The sequence below is a fragment of the Trachinotus anak genome, unplaced genomic scaffold, assembly GCF_046630095.1.
Source record: "Trachinotus anak isolate AG129_WGS33_773 ecotype Australia unplaced genomic scaffold, CSIRO_AGI_Tana_v1 ptg000003l, whole genome shotgun sequence".
NCBI lineage: Eukaryota > Metazoa > Chordata > Actinopteri > Carangiformes > Carangidae > Trachinotus > Trachinotus anak.
Genome location: NW_027273854.1, coordinates 11,109,172 through 11,129,804, shown reverse-complemented (window position 1 = coordinate 11,129,804; position 20,633 = coordinate 11,109,172). Strand labels below are relative to the sequence as shown.

Sequence of the window (20,633 nt, the reverse complement as noted above, 5' to 3'; positions counted from 1 at the left end):
ACAACATTTTCTCAAGTGCTGAACTACTGGATTCCTACGCACAAGTGCACCTATGACGCACACTGTATTACCTGCAGCTGCAGGTCAGCTGAGTGTATCAGAAGGAACTAAACTTCACTTTGTTTTGACGGGAAGATAAAGCGCTGAAAAAATATCCTAAATGATGAGGACATTTCAACGGATATTGAGTTGTTTCAGTGGGCATCTTAGAAAAGTGCCTAAACACATTTTTTCAGCTGGCCCCTTGCACAGTAATACATTGCTCTGCTAGTGTGTTGGTGGTCTTTGCTGCCTTTCCTAACTGGTATCAAGCTTATCTGAATGTACTGCAGGTAATGCACTGACTATGATGACTACCTCACACAACACTGCGTGAAATAATGTGAACTATCACTTTAAAGCTGGGGTAGGCAGAAATCTAGAAAAGTAAAGAAAAACATTACAAAAGAATGGTAGAATTTGAAAACACAGCCACCCTCCTGCAGCTCATCTGTCATGGCCACATGCACATGCTTTAAACATGCATGCAACACAAGCGATACAGTCACATAAGGAAGCCTCTGGCTACGTTTAGCAGAAGGCTAAACTATTAGCAACATTCAACGTGGCCACTCATCACCTGCTTTCATGGAAGATCTACCTACACAACCAACCACTAGATTAGATATTGCAGGAAAATGAAGTTAGCAGCCTGTTAGCTGTTCAGAAGAGAAATGCATCACCTTGTATCCATCTGAAGGGACATGCACATGCATCTACATTTGCAGTACAGCCAGTGGGCATGCCCTCTCTCTCTCTGAAAAGACCCGTGATTGGCCTGTAGGTGAGATTTTTTGAAGCCTTCGGGGAGAGACAAAGGGAGGTGCAGACATCTAGTCTACTCTTGGGCCACTTGAATTACAATATGATGAAAGGTGGTTATGGAATTTTTGCCCATTGATGCCAAAAGATTATTGCCTACCTCAGTTTTAAGACCCTGTAATAGTAGCTGCTTGGTAAAGTTGTGCCAGTTTGCTGTAAATGTACTTAACTGGTGCATCTAGTTGTCATAAATATTTTTTTAATGTACATTATGTTACAGCCTGGCCGGGCTTAGTGTTTTTTCCCTGTGTGTCTTCCCCATGTCCCGCCGTGCAACTCCTGCTGCACCTCCAACCCCAGCCTCGCCTGCCCTCTTCATGCCACAGGACCATTGCGGTCCACATCACTCTCCGGTGGATCCCTACCACCACTCCCTTGAGACCACAGACTTCCCTCTTTCCCCAGAGAACATTCTACTAATTCATAATCACAATAAATCTTTATTGCACCATAGCTGTTTGTTTGAGTCAGATTTTGCTCAGGGGTCCAAACCGAGAATCCACATGTCAGACATTACTTACATTATCCCAAATGTTTCCAGCATCTGCCTCTAAATGATGTCATTTCACTTACATGCATGTGTTGGCATTGTGGCTACCTGCCAGAAGCACATTTTGGTCATTTTCAACTATGTATTTTAACCACATGAAGGATTTTTGTCATTAGATGTCTGGACCTTAAGTTATCAGGGGAAAAAGCCTGGCAAATGTTAGGCAGCTCAGCTCCCATCTATCGCCCCTAGACATCCTGTGTCTGCCAGACAGCATCAGTGAATCACTAATTTTTAAACTGCTTTATTCATTGTTTTTACCAGAATTCATCCCCTGGTACATTTGTTCCAGAGTACCTCTGTGAATAATTTGGCTGCCAGTAAAAACCTCCTGAACATCTAGTTTAGAAGATATTTAAGAAACAAAGGTAAGCAGTCTCAGTTTACAGCCACTTGTTGTTTCTACTGGTTTTAATCCCCTGGTCTGTTTGTTATGGAGAGGAGGACACCTCTTTGGATAATTTGGCTGCCGGTTATCAGAGAAACAATGGACACAAAGGTTGGCAGCAATCTTATTTCCCAAACCTTCCCTGAAGTCTTGTGTCTGCTGTATAGGGTCAGTGAAACACAGACTCTAAATGTGAAACTGCTTTATCCAGTGCTTTACAATCACCGGGCCTGTTTGCTTTGGAGAAGACCTCTGGATAATTTGGCTCCCAGTAAAAACTTCCTGAATGACAGAGACTGTGATCTAGGACGGATGCCCCACTCATGGACCAGATTCTAAGTCTTGAATCTTATTAGTTGTCCAAAAATCTTCAAAGTCTTCAAAAATCACCGGGAGGCAGAGTTCAGTGCAGCAGAGATTTATTGTCGACAACAAAGCCCAAAAGCAACAGAAGTTGATCTAAAAATCTGATGCGTGACATCTTCTTTTACATTCCAAAAAGTGCCTGGTTCATTCCCCCGCCCATATCAGCACTAGAACACCTGGGCTGACAACTCCTTATCTCTCAAAACTGGTGCTGAAAATTGTTTGAATCCTTTTGTGTTCTACTGAAATGGGTACTGCTGCCACCTGTGTGTTGTTCACACAGGTGGCAGCAGGTCACAGTGACTTGAGGGCACACTGACATGCCTCCCCATGCCTGTGCATGTCTATATTTTTTGTCAAAGCCTCCTCCAGTGGACACCGTTATATTCTAATTCTCCTCTATTACATTTTTTAAAAACATGTTCTCATCCATGAATACACCATTATGTTCTAACGTTTTCATACTGCATTTTTTAGAAATAATATATTTGCTTGAGTTTAACACACGTGCACATAATCAATCATACACACAATTTACATACATTGTGACATTACTCTTCACACTTCAATCATGTTTGTAATATTAATATTGTAATATTATTGTAGACAAAGTACATTTTAACAGATAGACATAGTACATTAGCCCTTAATATTAAACCACAACTGAAGGAGTCCAAACCAGGAAAAGCATATGTAAATGGTGGTGAAGATAACTCCTATGATCCCACGTTACTTCATTATGTCGCCCAATGCCATCTTTTGTTATTGTTTTGATTGAGAGATCCCCTCGTAGCAGTTTCAGGCTGTGTGTGTAAGGATTGATCATTTAGAAAATAAATTAGGTATCAGTTGCAGCTGGTGGGAAAATAATGTGATATGGATCAGATGTCACATAGTTTCAGGTAGACCAGCCAAACAAGTGTTCTGAAAGGATTGGTTGCAGTTAGTGTGAGTCATCATGTAATTGTTGATGGCGCTTTAAAAGAAGGTGGCACCCTGCTCTACAATCCCACCCAGGAACTCTTTGCAAAAAGGCAAAAAGACAGGAAGCTTAGCTCAGCAATCATCCTTTTAGTTTACAGAGGAGCTCTTTGACCTCTCTGTGGGGACATTACAAGGTTTGTGTTCGAACAAAGAGTCAAGGAGAAGCTTCCAGGTGACTATAGGATCATGTTCGAAGATCTTCTTCAGTCCTCCATGTCAGTCTCCCTGCTGGCGGCCATTGTGGCCCTGCTGGTCCTCCACTTTATTTACTCCACCTTCAGCTGCCAGGAAAATCGGAGGGAGCCTCCAGGACCTAAACCTCTTCCACTGCTCGGTAACCTGCTTCAGGTGGATCTCAAGAGACTTGACAACGCTCTTTTTGACGTGAGAAATGACTTGGGCACCTAAAACAATGTTCTATGGCTATAGCAGACAGATTACTTGCATACATAAATATATTTCCTTTAAAATATTCAGTTACTTATGAGTCTCATTTTTACTTGCCTTGATGTTTTTAGATGTCCAAAAAATATGGACCCGTGTTCACAGTTTACTTTGGACTTAAGAAGGTAGTGGTCCTGGCAGGATACAGGACGGTCAAACAGGCTCTGGTCAACTATGCTGAGGAATTTGGAGACAGAGACGTCACTCCCATATTCTACGATTTCAACAAAGGACATGGTAGGAAAATATTTTTGAAAAGTTTATTTGTTTTTGTTGATGTTTAAACAAGTTAACATTTGTTTTCAGGCATACTATTTTCCAATGGTGACTCGTGGAAAGAGATGAGGCGTTTTGCTCTGACAACACTGAGAGATTTTGGGATGGGCAAGAGGATTAGTGAAGCAAAAATCATTGAGGAATGTCACCACCTGACTGAAGAATTTGAACAACATAAGGGTAACAGTATCTCCTCTAAACCACTGCACAGATTTATATACACACTGACAAAAATCACTTGGTTAAAACTGACCCATTTTCTGATTAATTTTTGTCATATATCTGTAGGGTAGAAACCAGCCAAGAAGGGCTTGTTTTAACCCAGTGTTTTTTTTTTCCAAATATTACTGTTGGGTTAGTTAACCAAACAAAACAGTATATTGACACATAATTTTATTTGAGCCCTTTTCTATTTTACTGATGGTAAACCTGCCAAGGAGGTTATGTTTTCTCCGATGTCTGTTGGTTCCTTTGTTTATTTGTCAGCAGGATTATGCAAAAACTACTTAAGCAATTTGCCCCAACCTTGGTGGAGGGATGGGGCACGGGCCAAGGAAGAATCCATTAAATTATGGTACAGATGTGGAGAAAGGGGTGGATCCAGGATTTTTTTTTTTTTTTTTTTCTTATCACTTTCTTTAAGACTGCAAGAGTGGGCATTTTTTGACAGTTTCATTGCTTTCTCGGGAAATTAAGTTTGGATTTGGATGTAAAAAAGTCATCAGACTTATTTATGATTTTGAGATCCACATAAGGTGATCTAGATAATAATCTGGATTGTTTGGAGACAGAGAGTCTATCGGAATGTTTGGCCTTTGGTATGCACTCTACTGTGCCATTCAAGTTTTGTCATATTTACATAATTTTGTGCAAGTAGCAATACATTTGTGACAACTTCATGGTAAAAATTTTCTTTGTCATGTCGAAGACTGGGTCAAAATAGTCATATTGTGTCAGTGCTGTAGTTCCCCTTGAGTAATTTATGCTGTCTGCCTGACCCTTGTCTGTAACCCTTTTCTCTCAGGTAAAGCCTTCAACAACGCCCAGGCCATTAATTATGCAGTGTCTAATGTTATATCAGCGCTCATGTTTGGGAAGAGATTTGAATACACAGACCCTGACCTCCAGACTATGGTGGAAAGGGATCATGAGACCATCCATCTGACAGGATCAGCTTCCATCCTGGTAATACAGAGTGACTTAATGATTGCAGCTTTACTTTTTTCAATACTGCTGTGCATATTAAACATCTGTTAACCTATGGCTTAAAAGATGAAATATATATTGCTGTTGTAATCCATTAAAAATTTGGTAAAACTTTTTGTTAAAGGGCCTTCATTTACTATTTTTGTTACCTATCAAATACATTTCTGGAAAGAAATATGTAATTTCAATCAGGAGAGACTTCATGCTGAGCTAATAAATAAAGTTTTATTGCCATGTACAAAACAAGAGAGGAAAAGTGAGAGATGTGAGAGTATAGGAAACCCCCGACCGGGTCTAGACACTGGTGGTGGGACTGATGATGGGAAGAAGAGAATGCTGGAGATCTGGATGTGATGAGGAGTGGACTCTGATGAGCTCAACCTGGCAGTGGATATGAAGACTGGAGGTGGATGGTGTGAAGGAGGGTCACAGGAATATGCAATGAAATGACAGCTGACAGCAGGAGAGAGGAGAACAGATTTTAAATTTAATGTTTGACAGGGACAATGTGTTCGGCTGGTTAAGGTCATGGCAAGATCTCATTGGTTCCTGAAATCACCTGAAGTCAGCTGATTACAAGACGTGGGGTGAGGGAGGGAGAAAGTGAGAGAACTGTGAAGGGAAGAAGCATGAAGTACTTACTGTTCCTGATTGAACTTATGCTTAGCTTCATCTGGTAGAGAAAACAATCTGGTTTGAGAAAGACATTGATTGAATGGAACCAGCAGAGGCTTTTGTGTTTGCTGTTTTGTTAAATCCTACAATAATTAGATTGTTTTTATTGTGTGAAATTACAGATATACAACTTTTTTCCTTGGCTGGGCCCTTGTCTTAAAAACTGGAGGGATTTGATGAAGAATGTGGAAGACAGCAAAGCAGACACAAGAAGGATAATAGCAGGTCTGAAGGAGACTCTGAACCCTGAGATGTGCAGATGCTTTGTTGATGCTTTCCTGAGTCGTAAGAAAAGTCTGGAGGTGAGATATCCAACTCCACTGAATCTACTCCTTGATAATACTGGTCAGTCACCGAGTGCAATCCCTCTTTTTTTTGTTTGTTATACTAGGAATCCAAATGGTCAAAGGTCCACTTCACTGTTACATCATAACCTTCTGTAAAAATACTTCTTGTCATTCAATGCTGCATCTAGGACCAGAAGGGAACATTGTGACCATATTTCCTGCAACTTCATTGGTTTCTAGTGTAACCCCTCTTTTCTATGTTATGCTAGGAGTCTGGAATTAAGGATTCACACTACCACGATGACAACCTGTTGTACAGTGTGGCGAATTTGTTTGCAGCTGGAACTGACACCACAGGAAATACACTTCAATGGTGTTTACTTTTCATGGCCAAGTACCCTCATATTCAAGGTACAAAGATACATCCACGGGCTTGTCTCAGTTTACAGTGTTTAAAAAAACTGGGGTTAAAGTAGCATCACATATTCATAAGATTAAATTTCATGTACATCCAGATCAGGTCCAAGAGGAGCTGAACGGGGTGGTTGGAAGCCGTCAGGTCCGAGTAGAGGACAGGAAGAACTTGCCGTAGACCGACGCTGTCATCCATGAGTCACAGAGACTTGCCAACATTGCTCCTATAGCCATTCCTCATAAAACCAGCCAAGACATCACCTTCCAGGGCTACTTTATCAGAGAGGTCAGTTTCTCACATCAATCCAAATCCACACTAGTTTGTATTTGTTGGATATTTTCTTCCACCTCTGAAAACTCTGAAAATGGTGATTTTGTTCTAAAGGCTGCTTTCTTCTTTTGCCTCCAGGGAACTACTGTGTTTCCTCTTCTGACTTCTGTCCTGTATGATGAGAGCGAGTGGGAGAGCCCACACACTTTCAACCCTTCCCACTTCCTGGATAAGGAGGGTAAATTTATCCGGAGAGATGCCTTCATGCCCTTTTCTGCAGGTATGACAACCTTGCTGGCTTTTGTTCTCCAGAGATTACAGATATGTTATGGTTGCACATATGTGATCATGCACAACTCAGCTGCAGGTCTTTGTTCTTGCAGGTCGCAGGATGTGCCTCGGAGAGAGTCTGGCCAGAATGGAGCTCTTCCTCTTCTTCACCTCCCTCCTCCAGCACTTTCGCTTCACTCCACCACCCGGACTTACAGAGGATGAACTGGATCTTACTCCAGTTGTGGGCTTCACCCTCACCCCTTTACCTCATGAGCTGTGTGCCGTCAGTCGCAGATGAGGAAAACAGCTGGAACTTCTTGATTGTTGTCATTTTATACCATAGTGGGAGTAGGAACCACCACCATGGTCATACATTTGTCATTCACTCATCTATGGAAAGGGAAGTGACAGTGTATGACACTGGCAGCAGTGGCATTTATGGTATTCATCAGGGACAGGTTTAACATCTCCTGTGGGCTTTATCATGACTGTGATCATAAGATAAACCTCCCTGGCTGACTCAGTCTGTTTGGCAGCCTGAACTGAAAAGTGAAAACAGTAGTTGACAAACTTGTAATGGATCTTTTTTTTTTTTTTTGCATTCCTGTATTGTTACTTTCACTTGAGCAAATAATATGAATACTTCTTTGATTCAACTCTTCAGACTCTTCAAACATCACAGAGCTTTTCATTCACTCCCACATTCGTATCACACATACTTGCATGTATATTATATCCCAGACTATATTTCCTTTATTGGTTAAAAAAGGACTGAGGTCATCCTTAAAGAAGTTGTGTAATTAATTCAGCCTATATCCCTCAGAAGAACGCTCTCACTGACACGAGCAATGACATATAGATTTTTTGGGGATTTGAGTTTTTTGCTTTGGTTTGTTTGCTGAATTGTCATCTAATTTCTGCTGTGGACACATTAGTACCCATATTTGCAATATTCACAAAAAAATAGAGACAACAAGATTACAATAAGCATAGCTGCAGCATGTGAATCTCCACAGTTCAGTAGTGGTAGTTTTGAAACGTTTTTTTATAAAGACAAAAACCATATTTTTTGTGTGAGTGTACATTCTTCAATTAAACAGCACTACAGAACATCTTTTCCTGACGGATGCAAATGCACAACAGGTTTTGATTACACTGAGGTTAGCCTTGTTCAGCTGCCTGAGAATGTTTTCCCTACTCGTCCTATCTCACTGTTATCAGGGCACAACCTGAAGTTGCCCCAGGAATGAGCTCCCTCTTCAGTGGTGCTAACACACACCCACCCACCCACACAGACAGATCATAGTCTTTTCATCAATATTTAACTTCTTTAAATCGTAAAACCTTTACCCCCACCCCCACCCCATCCCACCCCAATCCATCCCCTCCATAAGTCAACAATGTACTACACTTACCACAAAAATATGGACCTGTCCTGTCCCATGATCTTGTGCTGCCTGTCTTCTCCTGCATCTTGCTTCTCTCTGCCTGGACATCTGCACCTTTCTGCTTCCTGTCTGAGGAAATTTTAGGATAAATCTTCTGATTCCTGTCGGAATTCACCCGCTACGCCACTGAGTATACAGTGTACATCGTGCACTACATGTGAGTTTACTGACTGAAGCATCCAATGTGAGACAGCACTGGAATACACACATTATATTAATGGTATTGACATAATGAGCAAAGGATGCACCAACAGACATATTGGGAAAAGTTTCTACCACACCAGGGAACTATTTCTGAAACTCTCATCCTACAATCATTAACAGTTCAAAGTCCAAAGTTTGAAGCCCTTAAGTGGTACAATATCCATTTGAAACACTGACTCAAAGGAGTAGGACCTCACAAGTCTTGTTCCTGGCTTTGTTTTAAGTGTTATATGTGAAAGAATGGCTGCAATGGAAGACCTTTTGCTGCAGTCTACCAATACAACCACTCTACTGGGCACATTTGTGATCCTGCTTCTTCTGTATTTATTCGCCCCCAGCTTTGGCCCTCAGAGAAGGGAGCCCCCGGGACCCTGGCCATTGCCTCTGATTGGTAATTTGCTACAGTTGGATCCTAAGTCACCTCACAGCACGCTGCATGAAGTAAGTAAAAGCCATATAATGTGAGGTTGCAAAATTATAATTGCTGTGCATGTGTAGGTATATGTTTATGTAAACTATTCACACACACACACACACACACACACATACACACATACACACACACATACACACACACACGTGTGTGTTCATTTGTGTGTGTATACGTGCATGTGTGTGTGTATGTATGTTTATATTTTAGCTCCACAAGAAGTATGGACCAGTATTCACCGTCCACCTTGGACCCAAAAAAGTGGTGGTGCTGGCTGGACACAAGACAATCAAGAGCGCCCTGGTCAATCATGACACATTTGCAGACAAAGAAAATTTACCAATTATCAATGACTTGAAATTAGCACATGGTGAGGAACAACAAAATTTATGCTATGTAATTTTGTAAAAAGTCTTTTATGTGTATATTATTTTATCATATTTTTTCCTTTTAAAAAATAGGTATTGTCTTGTACTACTTGAAAACCATGCACCATTACCAACAATATATTCAAAAGAAAAACTTAAGCCCTGTCATCTCCAGGAATTGTTTTTTCCAGTGGAGACTCATGGAAAGAGATGAGGCATTTTGCACTGACTAACCTGAAACAGTCTGGAATGGGGAAGAGAGAGAATGAAGAGAAAATTATAGAGGAGAGTCAATACCTAATCGATGTATTGAAACAAAAAGAAGGTATTAAACTTTGATATGAAAACTTTAGTTATGTTTATGAATAAACCCTGAATCAACTACATTTGAATGATTTGAATGAAGTACACTGCATATGATAGAGCTCTATGTGATTTAGCCAGAGTTTTTTGTTAATTAGCCAGAGACATACACTTTTTTTCTTTCAGGTAAGGCCTTCGACACCACCCAGCCAGTGAGCTACGCCGTCTCCAATATCATCTGTTCGTTTGTCTATGGGAACAGATTTGAATATGATGACCAGGAGTTCAGATCTATGGTGGACCAAGTTAAAAAGAACATTCAACTCATGGGCTCCCCTTCACTACAAGTACCGCAATGCTCTGTATTGTAATAATCTGCACATATCTCTCCAACCTGTTTGTCTGTCTGCTTATCTCGGTTGTTGTCTGTTTAGACCCAACTGAATATGCGGAATAAGTAAACTTGTGTGAGATTATTATGTATAAACCTGCCAAACAGACTTCACTTATTAATCAAAGGGGCTATTAACAATTTAAACCCCTGCGTAAAAGTGTCTGGTAGGACAAAGAGTCAAATCCCACTTATTTTCTTATCTTGCACTGTGATGGGTGAAATGAGTAAGACGAGTTCTTTGACCCTGTGAATGGTTTACATTTGAGCTTCAAACCAGGGTTAGAGGGGTGAAAGGTCGGTTTTGCTATTGCTACACGGCCATTAGCATTAACAACTGTTTGGTAACTAGTCTAGAAGAAACGCTGTGAGTTCAGCATCAAAGTAACGCCACTGCTAACTCTTGTCTCTATTGCATCGTTTCTTCTATTGAAGTTAGCACGCTAACAAGCTAGCCCCAGCCTGGTCACTTTCCGATAGCGACTAACTGTAGCCTCCAATCTGCTGTGAGGACATATTTTAGTGCCGCTCAGGGGAACATTGTTTATAAGGCCAGCCACGCACTGGCTGGGTGGTGTGTGTGTGTGCCGGCTGCGGAACGTCTTGGTTCTCATTTTAGCGCATGACACGTGTCTCCCCGCAAAAGCAGACAGGCCAATGCACTGTTAAAAGTCATATTTACATCATACCACTAACATGACATAAAATTGACACCTTTCACTATAGTTTCAATGTCTGGGCTGTATCTGGATATGTCAGACATCAAAAAATATAAATATGATATTTTTTAAAACTATTTTAGCAGCCGCATGTGGAGACGGTGGCATTTTCTATAAGTAAAAATAAACCTGAAAATAATTTATAATAATATAAAGTGCAACATTTCAGTAGCCTGCTGATGGCCTATGTGGAAAAATAGAGCTGGCAGTAGCAGCGATGCAGCCTCTTGATGTGACCTCTTGCATTATAAAGACATAGACGGCTGAAGCTCTTGTCAAATGACCATCACCACCATCCACTCCTGGCACACACCTCATTCAGCAATAGAGAAAACTTACAAATAACCCATTTAAACGCCTCTGCTTGTTCTTCAAGAGTAAAGGCCTCCCTGATATGTGCACTTTAAAGCTATTTGGAAGACGTCATCACTTCACTGCACGTCATCCATATAATAACTCCTGAGGATTAAGCCACATTCTGTTCACAGCTTTAGTCAGACAATTTGAAGCTTAGTAAGACTCCAACTGGATTGTTATAAAGGTTATAGCCACTGAGCTGTGTGCTGCTAAGTGGTGTTCCTTTCCACTCTCATTTTACTAGCTTTTGACAGCGGCACACTTACACTGAATATAGGCAAAAACTAACAAATACCTTTGTTTTTACAGTTATACAACAACTATCCAAGGTTGTTCAGTTGGCTTGGGGCCCGAAAGCAACTGATGGAGGGTTCATTTGCAAACAGGAAACAGATGACAGAGTTGATCAAGGGTTTACAGGAGACCCTTAATCCACAAATGTGCAGAGGTTTCTTGGATTCTTTTCTCATACGCAAGAGACAGCTTGAGGTAAAAATTTGATTGTTTTTTAGAGTATGGGAAGAGAACTACTTGTACTGCATAGGCTATCGATTTATTACATACGAGTGCTGCCTGTCCTTTCAAAAGTAATTGTATAACTGACATTTATTTTCAATATTTATAAGGCATCTGGGAATATGAATTCTCACTATCACGAAGACAATCTACAGGTGTCGGTTGTCAACCTGTTTGCTGCTGGCACTGACACTACGTCATCGACTCTAAGATATGGCTTACTGCTCATGGCCAAGTACCCAGAAATACAAGGTAGGAACATGACATGCTGAATAACTGAGGGGTATATCAGGGAGGACTTACGTATGAAAGTGTTTGCTTGAATAGGCTTCCTTTATTCATTAGGTATAAGCCCAACAGTTGACAGAGAGGTAGCCATCCCACAAACCAACTGCCCCAACCAACATTTCCACTTCACTGCTTTAAGCTATAGGATATATGAAGTGTGCAAGTAATTCATTTTAAAATGGTAAAATATTTTCTTTGATAACAGAAAAACCTAACCTCACAGTTTTATCCCTGTTGCATATTTGACAAACAGCAGCATTTCACTGTAGTCAGCTAGCACTGTTGTCTCATGTACTACATAACAATGTTAATCAGCTTTTGCTACATCTCCCAGATCAGGTCCAGGTGGAGTTGGCCAGGGTGGTAGGAAGCTGTCAGGTCCGAGTAGGGGACAGAAAGAACCTGCCGTACACTGATGCCGTCATCCATGAAATTCAGAGATTCGCTAATGTTGTGCCTGTAGTTCTACATTGTGCCTCCCGAGATGTCACCTTCCAGGGTTACTTCATCAAGAAGGTAAAACAGCTGTTGCCTGCAAAACCATGTGACAATCGCATGGATTCAGAAGCTAACCTTATAGGCAGCAGTAGGGTGGGGCTAGATGGGGCGACAGTACCCACAAAGAATTACAATAGCTGCACTGTAGCCCTATCAAGTCATTACCAGACATGCAAAATCCTGCCTGATTCTCTCTATTTGGCTGTTTCTTCCATTTTGCAGTTGGGTTCCATTAGGTCCCATTTGCAATAGCTTACTCTCCTTGTTGCTCCCATTATGCACGACGTAGACACTATAACAGTGTGTGGACTTCTGTGTCAAGGACAAATTTTCTAGGAAAATCCAAAGGATTCTGACATTCATGCTTGTTCCTGAGTGCCTTACTCAAATGTATGTTTTATGTTTTAAGTCGTTCTGGAACCATGAAAAACAGTTTACAATAAAACCTAAAATGTGCCACCATCTCCTACATATTTTAGGAGACTCCAGTGGCTATTCTGCTGTCATCTGCTCTTCAGGATGAAGATGAGTGGGAAAAGAGTTACACTTTTAACCCAGCCCATTTTCTAGATGAGGAAGGGAATTTTAGAAAGAGGGATGCCTTTCTACCATTCTCTACAGGTATGTATGATTTTGTGTATTATCACCAAGAAGGCTGACAGAACAAATTCACTTAAAGATGTGACACTCTTTCATTTGTTTCAGGCTCAAGGGCTTGTATCGGAGAAAGTCTGGCCAAGATGGAGCTCTTCCTCTTCTTCACCTCCCTCCTTCAGCACTTTTGTTTCACTCCTCCACCTGGAGTTACAGAGGATGAACTCGATCTGACACTGGTTGTGGGCTTTGCCCTCAGTCCTTTGCCTCACGAGTTGTGTGCTATCAGCAGGGTCTGACAAAGATTAACATCGGTTAACAGACACTGCTATCTCCCACTGAGAATTTTGACAATGATTGGTCAATAAAAAGGGAGCAGGCAATAAGATGAACTGCACGCTTTGTAAGATTCAGCTGTAGACTGTCAATCTGCTAATCTCACTGTTTAAGTTTTATCCACGACTCCATAACACTTACATCAAGGAATCATTGAACGTGTTTTAGTATAAACTTCTCAATGTTTTAGCTTCTCATACACTACCTTACACATTGAAATGGGAAATGGGATTGTGCTTTGGATCATAACCAGCTCTTTATTATTATTTTTTCAGTTAGCATAGAGGTATGAAAAGTAACAGTTTGTAATGCCAGTCCAAGTGATACAAAATAACTTGATACAAAATAAACAATAAAGGTTTTCACAAAAAAAAGTACCTGCACATAATTTATCACTTTGTCTAAGGTATGGTAAAGACAAATCATGACCACATTTTTACTAAAGCATTGTAATCCCTTTATTCTATTGCTGTTTGTATTCTCTTAAAATGTACTTTGGAAATAAATTAGTTCAAAATGCTACAGCATATGTTAATTGTAAAAACATGTGTCTTAAATAAGTATTCTAATGAGGCTCTGAAAAAAGCACATCCAAGCCCTTATAGTCCCAAAACACTGAAGTCCTCTATGGCGCTTCCACTTTGATAATATTAATCTGTTGATCCTGGTCAGAGTGATTAGAATTCATCACCAGCTCGGTGGAAACACTGCAGTCTTGGAGAGAACTCGCTGAACAGCTGCTTGGGAAATCAGATGATTTGCTCTCTGATATTCTGAAACTCTGAGAATGTGACTGGCTGTATGTAGGGGTGTAGGATTGTGTGTAGGGTGGCATGAGTGTTTGACTGCTCTGCTGTGTGTATGCAGATGCGTATGGTTGTGCTTGAGGGGGAGTATGAGTAAGTGGGAGATTCTCAGCATTGCTACATGGTGGAAACCCATTCATGCTTGTAGGGCTCAGTCCTGGCAGTTTAAAGGCCTCTACATTTTCTAAACCCTCTAAAGAGTTGTAGCTTGGTTGGGTTTGGCTGCACTGAGTGTATGTGCCTTGACTAAAGCTGAAGGTGTCTTGGCTGAAGGAGGTAGATGCAGAAGGTGCTGGCAAAGCAGAGGGTGATGGAGTTTTGTTTTGCTGCTGCTGAGAACTGCTACAGTGTCCCAGTTTGGAGACGAGGCTCTGAAGAGTGGTGAGGATCTGCTTCTGAATGTGCGTCTGCTGCGACTGCTCCCTCTCCAGGCGGCACTGCTGCTCCACCAGCATCTTCACTGCCAGGCCCAAGCTGCGCACCTCAGAACCCAGGGTCTGAATCTGATCCTGCAGGCCACCTCTCCCTCCGGCGTCCTGGACTGCCTGCTGGGGGCTTGGGTTCCCCTCACTACGAGCAGCACCCTGGCCCCCAGGAGTCTGTAGGCGAATGACGGCCCCTCCAGGAACTGAGGATGTTAAAGGAGCTGGTGGCCGATTAGGAAGACGAATGCCAACCCGAAGAGGAGGGTGAGGAGAACGGACAGACAGACCTGGTCTCTGTGTCAGAAAACGCCTGGGGGCGCCGCCTCCTCCAGGCTGGCCCTCCATAACACTCTGTGCAACATTCAGAAGATGTCATGAAAGTTAGAATGCAATTTTACATAAAGATAAAACTTTCAAATTGGTCAGGCTCCCATAATCAGGTGAAAATATACACTATGGCAGATCTATGCAGGAATACAAGCTGGAGCCAGCTACTGGTGTAAGAGCAGTACTCAGACTCATACAAATATAACCCAAGACTTAACTTAGGGTGTTGTGGGCTGGTCTAAAGAAGTGACAGTCTATCTTTAAAAAGTGCTGGAACACACTTTAGTTTAGTTAGAGAGCAGTTATAGCAATTGAGGTTTTCTCACCTTTTCAGTGGTTAGATCATAAGTTTCAGGCTGCTGAGCCATTGCACTTCTCAAATCAGAACCCTGGACACTTGAGTTATCTCTTCTTAACAATGATGCTATCTGATGGTATGACTGTTAAAAAAAATTTATGCAAGTTAATACTGAAAGACAATTTGATGCTTATAGCATTTGACATGGCTTTTGTGGTATTATAAACAATAATTACAAATCTAACAATTAAGATCATGACAGAAGAAAACTTAAAGTAGGTACCTTCACCCTGTGTGACAGCGCTTTATCCAAAAGCCTCTTTCGAGCTGCCAACATTGAATTGGTGGCTGGAGAAGGTGTGACTCTCCTCCTCATGAACGCTCCAGTGCCTGTTAGTGCGGAGGACGCAGCGCCTGTCTCTGCCCTTGTTACAGTGGATTGGGGCCCTCTTTGTTGGCTGTTCTGTGCAAGGGAAGTGACACTTACAATTTGGATGTCATTTTCTTCCTTATCTCCCTCGTGTTGCTGTTCTGGCCTGCTGCCTCCACTGGTCTCCACATACCCAGATGGCTTTGAAGTAGCCTCTGGATTTGTGGAAGCTTGTTTGGCAAAATCTGCAGCTGCTGTAAAGCCAACATGGTGAGATGCCTCCCGGATTAAGTTTTGGAGATGAATGTTACTCCAGCTCTCTTGTATTGCCCCGGCTCGAGCTTGCACTTGTGCTGTTGTTTTGCTGCTTCCAGCCTCCGCAGGTCTGACCCTCCCTGGTGGCCTCCCTTGGAACTCCCTCAGGAACAGGTAGATGGCCTGGGCTGACACCTTGATGTTCTCCAGCTCCAGCACAGCTTTGATCTTACGAAAACTCAGACCAGCTTTCCGCAGCTCCACCACTTTGTGTTTGGCAGCATCATCCAGCCGGCCCATGGTCTCTCAAACCAGAGCTCCTCTGTGAGTTAGGCTGGTAATCTCTGGAAGATTCATACAGCAATTCATACATCATCATTCACAATTCATGATTCATCATTCATACAACTGTGATTTACAATTGCATGTTTAATAATGAGAAATAAATGTAAAAAATGTGAATCATGTATGACGTGTTCTTGTATGTGAAAATACCAGCGAAACAGCTCTATATTACTTCCACTATTAAAAAATGTGCTTAGTTTCTTAAGAGACCCTACTTAAGTTTAAACAGTTTTTTCCATCTCATGAGGACGTATTTTATATTATTTTATCACGTAAGAACAACAGCGCCTATTTTAAATGTTTTGAGGCTTTCGTGGGATGAAACCCACACATGACAAAAGAGAAGATAACGAGCATGTCACAGCATGTTTTTACTTGATAAATCAGTAACAAGGCGAGGTGGTTACTGCTCATTATAAATATTAAATCGTTTGTGTAGATTAAAAACTAGTTTGACATTTACGTGGCGCAAACCAAGTGTACCCAGCGTCTATGAATAAATCCATCTTTTAATTTGCCACTAACTAACGTTAGTCTATGCTACCTACAGTTTAAAGTACATTGGAAATTGGTGCAAATATTTTTCATTGTGGTGGCAAGATTATGAAGTTCATCTGACGTTAAGTCACAGATATTAGCTGAGCTGGCTAACGACAACAGCTAGCACTAGTACCGTTAATAAAGTGAAGGGCTCACCTTGTCAAACCTCGTCGACAAGAGGGATGATCGATTATTGTTTCCTATTTGGTTAAATCAATTCACGTACCATGGTGATACATTTCGTCTTTGCATAACTACGATCTAATCATACGCACACAAACACGCATTTTTTTTTTATCGCCAACGAAAACAAACAAATGAGTTGTAAGTGGCGCTCAGGTTCGTACGTAACGTCCGCTTTGTCGTCATCACCAAGGGACGTCTACTCAGGCCGCGAGTGGTCGAAACGAAATCACCTCGATTGAAAGAAATGTAAGTTTAGCTCTTTCTTGGACCACTCTCAAGCTCGTTTTAATTTCAGCATGTGGTTTATCACGTAGGAAAAACTGCGTCACGTTTTCAGATTGCGTAAAGGTAGTAGTTATGGATAAACAGCCGTCCCAGTTAACGGCTACCTGCTTCTTGTTTGAAAGGAAAATAAATGGCGGCGGATTTTTGCTCTTGGCATTAAAGTTAAAAAGGTTGAGACGTTTCAGTGATAACAGCATTTGCGTCAGTATCGTTAAGTGTTGCGGTGTGTTTTACTTTGAACCAAGAGTTTACACATGGTTTCTTCGGCCACTTGACTCCCAGGAACAACAGTTTTACTCAGTTATGTTCTGAAACAGTACTTGCGTGGACGTCTGAACGTTGATGGCTGACCATGTTATTAATCAGTTGATCATTTCAGTCATTCATCAACCAAAAATCCTCTTTATTGTTGGTTCTCAAAAGTATGAATTTGCTTATGTAGCACTGTAGTACGAATATCTTTGCGTTTGACAAAATAGCAATTTGAAGACATTAATATTATTATTATTATTATTATTTTTACTGTTTACTGATTTTAGAGGTTAAACAATAAATCGGAAAAGATATGATCTCAAAGTAACAGCTCTTTGCCTCTGACTAGGGCACCATCACCCACAAAGCGGAAGGAGGAAGAAAAAACAAAAGACAGAGGCAAAGAAAAGAGTGGTACTAAGGACGGAGACAAGGAAAGAGGACGAGAGAAAGTAAGGAAACGCCGCAGTGCTTCCACCGGCAGCAGCAGCAGCAGGTTTGTTCCACTAAATCACCTCTGTATTTGAAGTTATGCAAGTGACATTATCATTCCTAATTTTATATATTTGTAATAAAACATGTTTTTCTTTGTTTTGACAATAACCAGATCCAGATCTAGCTCTACTTCAAGCAGCAGCTCTGGTTCCAGCTCAGGGTCATCAAGTGGATCCAGCTCATCTGGCTCCAGTCGCTCTGGTTCCTCTAGCTCTCGCTCCTCCTCCTCTTCCAGCTCCTCGGGCTCCCCGAGTCCCAGCCGCAGACGCCATGACAACCGCCGCCGCTCACGCTCAGCGTAAATCACTTTTTCTAATGCAGCAGCACAATGTTGTCACAATATTTGTGTTTTTGCTTGTTTAAATCAGGATGAATTTAATGAGTGTTTTTTTGTGATTCTACAGGTCCAAAACGCAGAAGAGGGGAGATGATAAGGATCGAAGGAAAAGAAGTCCAAGCCCCAAACCAACCAAAGTTCACCTGGGGCGGCTGACAAGGAATGTCACCAAGGTCAGTAGAAAAGTGGTCACACATTTTAAGGAAGAATAAGGTGTCACTCTGCTGCTTTTAAGCTGCTAGTCTTGATTTGAAGATTGTTCACAGGTTTAATTATGATGGAACATTATGACACTACCTAAGAAACACCATGAAAGGTAGAAAATAACATTTGACATCATAGAATTAGCACGATAAAATAAATAAATGTAGAATGATACAATAATTTTTGATATCTTGCCGTTATGAGTATGATCCACTAAATTGAAATAGTCTTATTGGCAGCAGTCTGTTTCATATGTTAGAAAGTATTTTGCTCATCTACAAGCCACAGACATCAAATCAAAGATTTTTGTTTCCACACTTCTGAAAAGAATATCCTGTGTCTATTTTGCACAGGATCACATCCAGGAGATCTTTTCCACTTATGGGAAAATAAAAATGGTTGAAATGCCAGTGGACAGGCTCCACCCACACCTGTCCAGGGGCTACGCTTACGTGGAGTTCGAGACTCCTGAGGAGGCTCAGAAGGCCCTCAAACACATGGATGGAGGTAGGCCGGAGTGTTTGTTTCAGTGCCTCTGTCTTGCAGAATCACACTGGACATTTGTGTTGAGTAACTGTCTGTCTTAATAGGTCAGATTGATGGACAGGAAATCTCTGCATCTGCCGTGCTGACTCAGCGAGTCCGTCCTCCACCGCGTAGACCCTCTCCCCCTCGTCGAATGCCCCCACCACCACCCATGTGGCGTCGCAGCCCACCACGCATGAGGAGAAGGTCAGTCTCACAATCTAATCTGCCTTGTTTTCTCAACATATTGATAATGAGTAATAATACTGACTGACTTTCAGTCAGAAACAGTGTGTATCTGTACCTGATTTATCCACTACTGTGGTGTGAACATGTCTTTATGATCTTTGGTTAAGACCTTTAAGTATGCTCATTCTTTCTGCTTCCAAATCACAAGTGTTTTTTATTTTTTTCTTTCAGGTCCCGCTCCCCCAGGAGACGGTCCCCAGCACGCCGCCGCTCTCGCTCCAGGTCTCCTGGTCGCAGGCGTCACCGCTCTCGTTCCAGCTCCAACTCCTCCAGATAGATGGGTTTCCTGCCTCCTGATGCCAAGTGATCACTTAGATTCTCTGACACCAGATCACCTGGAGTACCTGCTCTGACAGATCTTATGGATCACCAGAAATAAAATCATCTGATTTGTAGCCAACATAAACATCTGCCTGCATGTAGGAAGTGGACTTTTTTTGTTTTGTTTTTTGTTCAAGTGTGAGTTTTCTTTTATATTTTGTGTTGACCCTGCAAAGCGGCTTAGTTTAGGTTCCACTGAGATCTACCAATATTTCATTTTTAAGTATATGTTCTTTTTACCATGTACTGAATTTTTAGACATTTTGACAAATAAATGTGCTGAAACATATCAGTTCATTGTGTAACAGTCAAGTTAAGATTGTGATGGGCCTTTGCTGTTAACCTTCTTGGCTTAGTGCCTGTCTGATATGGTTACTCAGCATACTGTTAGATAATTTTTGGATAACATGTTCATGTTTAATGTGTCTGCCGTTTGTTCAGATGAACATGGACAGTCAAAAATAAACACAGCACTGTGCCGACAGTTGAGCAACAACCCTTGGTATATTTACCTGTTAGGCTTCTGATGTGCACTAATGTGTACTGTGTGCTTTTATATAGAGTAACAGTATAGTGCTGTAGATTGCTGCCCCACTGCAGCTGTAACAGCTATCCATCTTTTACTGGGTAGATTCAAGGAAATGGTATAAATCATTTTGTTTTGAAGAACAGTAACTTCTAGGAACACGTTTTTGACAGGCAGAACTAAAGGGACATTTAGAGCAAAAAATGTATCATAATTTTAATGGGGGAGGTAGAAAGCTATAATTACAGTAGACTCCTCGAGGCTCTAAATTCACTGGGGAAACGCACTGTAAGTGATGTGGATAATGACAGGAACACGATATAGATACAAAATAATACTTTAGATTTAGATTTAACTGTGGTTGTTTACACACCTGTGTTTACCCCTGAGCCACAGATACAGCTTATTTCTCTGCAGTCATGTCCTCTCTAACATTGATG

General features: G+C 41.4%; 3 protein-coding genes and 1 pseudogene across 3 annotated transcripts; 3 read left to right on the top strand and 1 right to left on the bottom strand.

Moving 5' to 3' along the window:
• The first annotated feature begins 3,110 nt into the window (after positions 1-3,110).
• Positions 3,111-8,060, top strand: LOC139616591 (cytochrome P450 2K1-like; annotated as a pseudogene).
• Positions 8,061-8,803: 743 nt separating this feature from the next.
• LOC139616607 (cytochrome P450 2K1-like) lies at positions 8,804-13,824 on the top strand. Its single transcript, XM_071473604.1, has 9 exons — positions 8,804-9,088; positions 9,288-9,447; positions 9,621-9,770; positions 9,935-10,095; positions 11,525-11,704; positions 11,842-11,983; positions 12,354-12,535; positions 12,997-13,138; positions 13,223-13,824. Exons 1-9 carry the CDS (start codon positions 8,888-8,890, stop codon positions 13,408-13,410), a joined length of 1,506 nt encoding a protein of 501 aa, XP_071329705.1. The 5' UTR covers positions 8,804-8,887; the 3' UTR covers positions 13,411-13,824.
• On the bottom strand, positions 13,684-17,111 carry LOC139616575 (uncharacterized). The gene is made up of 4 exons (XM_071473603.1): positions 16,970-17,111; positions 15,587-16,272; positions 15,332-15,445; positions 13,684-15,029 (listed from the first exon to the last, which is right to left on the bottom strand). The coding sequence occupies exons 2-4, from the start codon at positions 16,226-16,228 to the stop codon at positions 14,073-14,075; spliced, it is 1,713 nt and encodes a 570-aa protein (XP_071329704.1). The 5' UTR covers positions 16,229-16,272; positions 16,970-17,111; the 3' UTR covers positions 13,684-14,072.
• LOC139616639 (RNA-binding protein with serine-rich domain 1-like) lies at positions 17,109-19,959 on the top strand. The gene is made up of 7 exons (XM_071473606.1): positions 17,109-17,245; positions 17,886-18,032; positions 18,144-18,329; positions 18,436-18,541; positions 18,926-19,079; positions 19,163-19,304; positions 19,518-19,959. Coding segments are annotated over exons 1-7 (843 nt in total). The 5' UTR covers positions 17,109-17,243; the 3' UTR covers positions 19,624-19,959.
• Positions 19,960-20,633: the final 674 nt, after the last annotated feature.